Here is a 1,397-nt window from a genome sequence, read left to right on the forward strand (position 1 = left end):
CCCGAGCTGCCCTGTCCGCATCTCAGAGGGGACGGGGATGGTCCAAGACAGCACTGACCACACAAATTATATCACACAGCAGAGCTGACAGCTCCTTCCCTGCCCTTGGGGTACACAGAGCACCCAAACCCCTATCAGAGGATGCTGGGGGTCTCCTTGTGTGCCCCAGCTCCTCTCAGCCGCTGCTCAGGACCTCTGAGGTCCCCCTGGGCAGCAGCAGGACCCGCAGCTGCTAAACCCGCTTCCCACCTCTGCTTTATTTTTGCAGGAGAAGAGGTGGGGAAAAAAAAAACCCCTCAGCAGCATCGCTGGGATGAGTCACTACAGAAATAAGAGCTGGGAACATAAAAGCCTCCTTTGTGCCTCTACAAAGCGCGTTATCGGGGCCAGTACGGCAGGCAGGATCATCTCAAAAAGCTGCGGATCACTTACCCAGCTGCAAAGCACAGCGGTGCCCTGCCCTGAATTTAAGCAGCACACGTAACCTGGTCCATTCTGGTCTCCAGCTCGAAGGCATCGGGGCGATCCTGCGGGTTAGCAGCCAACATGTCTTTCAAGAGCTGCTTGATGCCCTCAGACATGGAAGTCCTGCGTTTCTGAGGGATGTGCAGCTCCATCTTTGGGTTTTCTAGCAGCGCTTCGCCGACGGGCACGATCTCGGTGCCCTGCTTGATGTAGGTCCCCAGCAGCTCCTTCTTGGTCTCGGCGTCGATGAAGGTGATCCTCTCGATCATGGCCCAGATGATGATGCCGAGGGCGAAGATGTCGGCCTTGGCGGTGTAGTGGCCCTCCCAAACCTCAGGCGCCATGTAGAAATCGGAGCCGCAGGCCGAAGACAGCCAGTACTTGTTCACATTCACAGTCCTGTTCTCCTGCCCTCCTTCCTTGCCCCGAGCCGTCAGGCCGGCGCACACCTTGCTCAGCCCGAAATCCGCCACTTTCAGCACGGGGGTGCCCGATTTCTCAGTGATGAGGATGTTGTCCGGCTTCAGGTCGCGGTGGACGATGTGGTTCTTGTGCAGGAAGGCGATGGCGCTGGTCAGCTGCAGCATGAAGCTGCGGTTGGTGGCGGGGTCGGGTCTCCGCGACAGCACGTACTGGTTGAGGTCGCCCCCTTCACAGAACTCCATGACGAACCACAGGTAGCAAGGCTCCTCCGCGTAGCCCAGGACCCTTTCTCCTGATGCAAATGGATGAAAACAAGAGAAGGGTTGGTTTTTTTTCAGATATATTGCAAAACATTTGCATTAATTCAAGGAACGGGTCTGGTTGATGTGGATGTGTTTATCTGAGCCCATGCCCTGCAGCCGGCTCAGGGACCTGCTCCGAGCAAACGCATCTTGGTGGGTGTATTTGGAAGCAGAGGGTAATTTTCCTGTGCTGCCACCAAGCCATTC

At 56.6% G+C, this 1,397-nt stretch overlaps 1 protein-coding gene across 1 annotated transcript; it reads right to left on the minus strand.

Moving 5' to 3' along the window:
* Positions 1 to 467: 467 nt before the first annotated feature.
* Positions 468 to 1,180, minus strand: LOC104543824 (serine/threonine-protein kinase 35; the record flags this gene model as incomplete). The annotated part of the gene is made up of 1 exon (XM_010188520.1): positions 468 to 1,180. A coding segment is annotated over one exon (713 nt), but the record flags the coding sequence as incomplete, so codon positions are not given.
* Positions 1,181 to 1,397: the final 217 nt, after the last annotated feature.

This window comes from Mesitornis unicolor, unplaced genomic scaffold, assembly GCF_000695765.1.
Source record: "Mesitornis unicolor isolate BGI_N332 unplaced genomic scaffold, ASM69576v1 scaffold43387, whole genome shotgun sequence".
NCBI lineage: Eukaryota > Metazoa > Chordata > Aves > Mesitornithiformes > Mesitornithidae > Mesitornis > Mesitornis unicolor.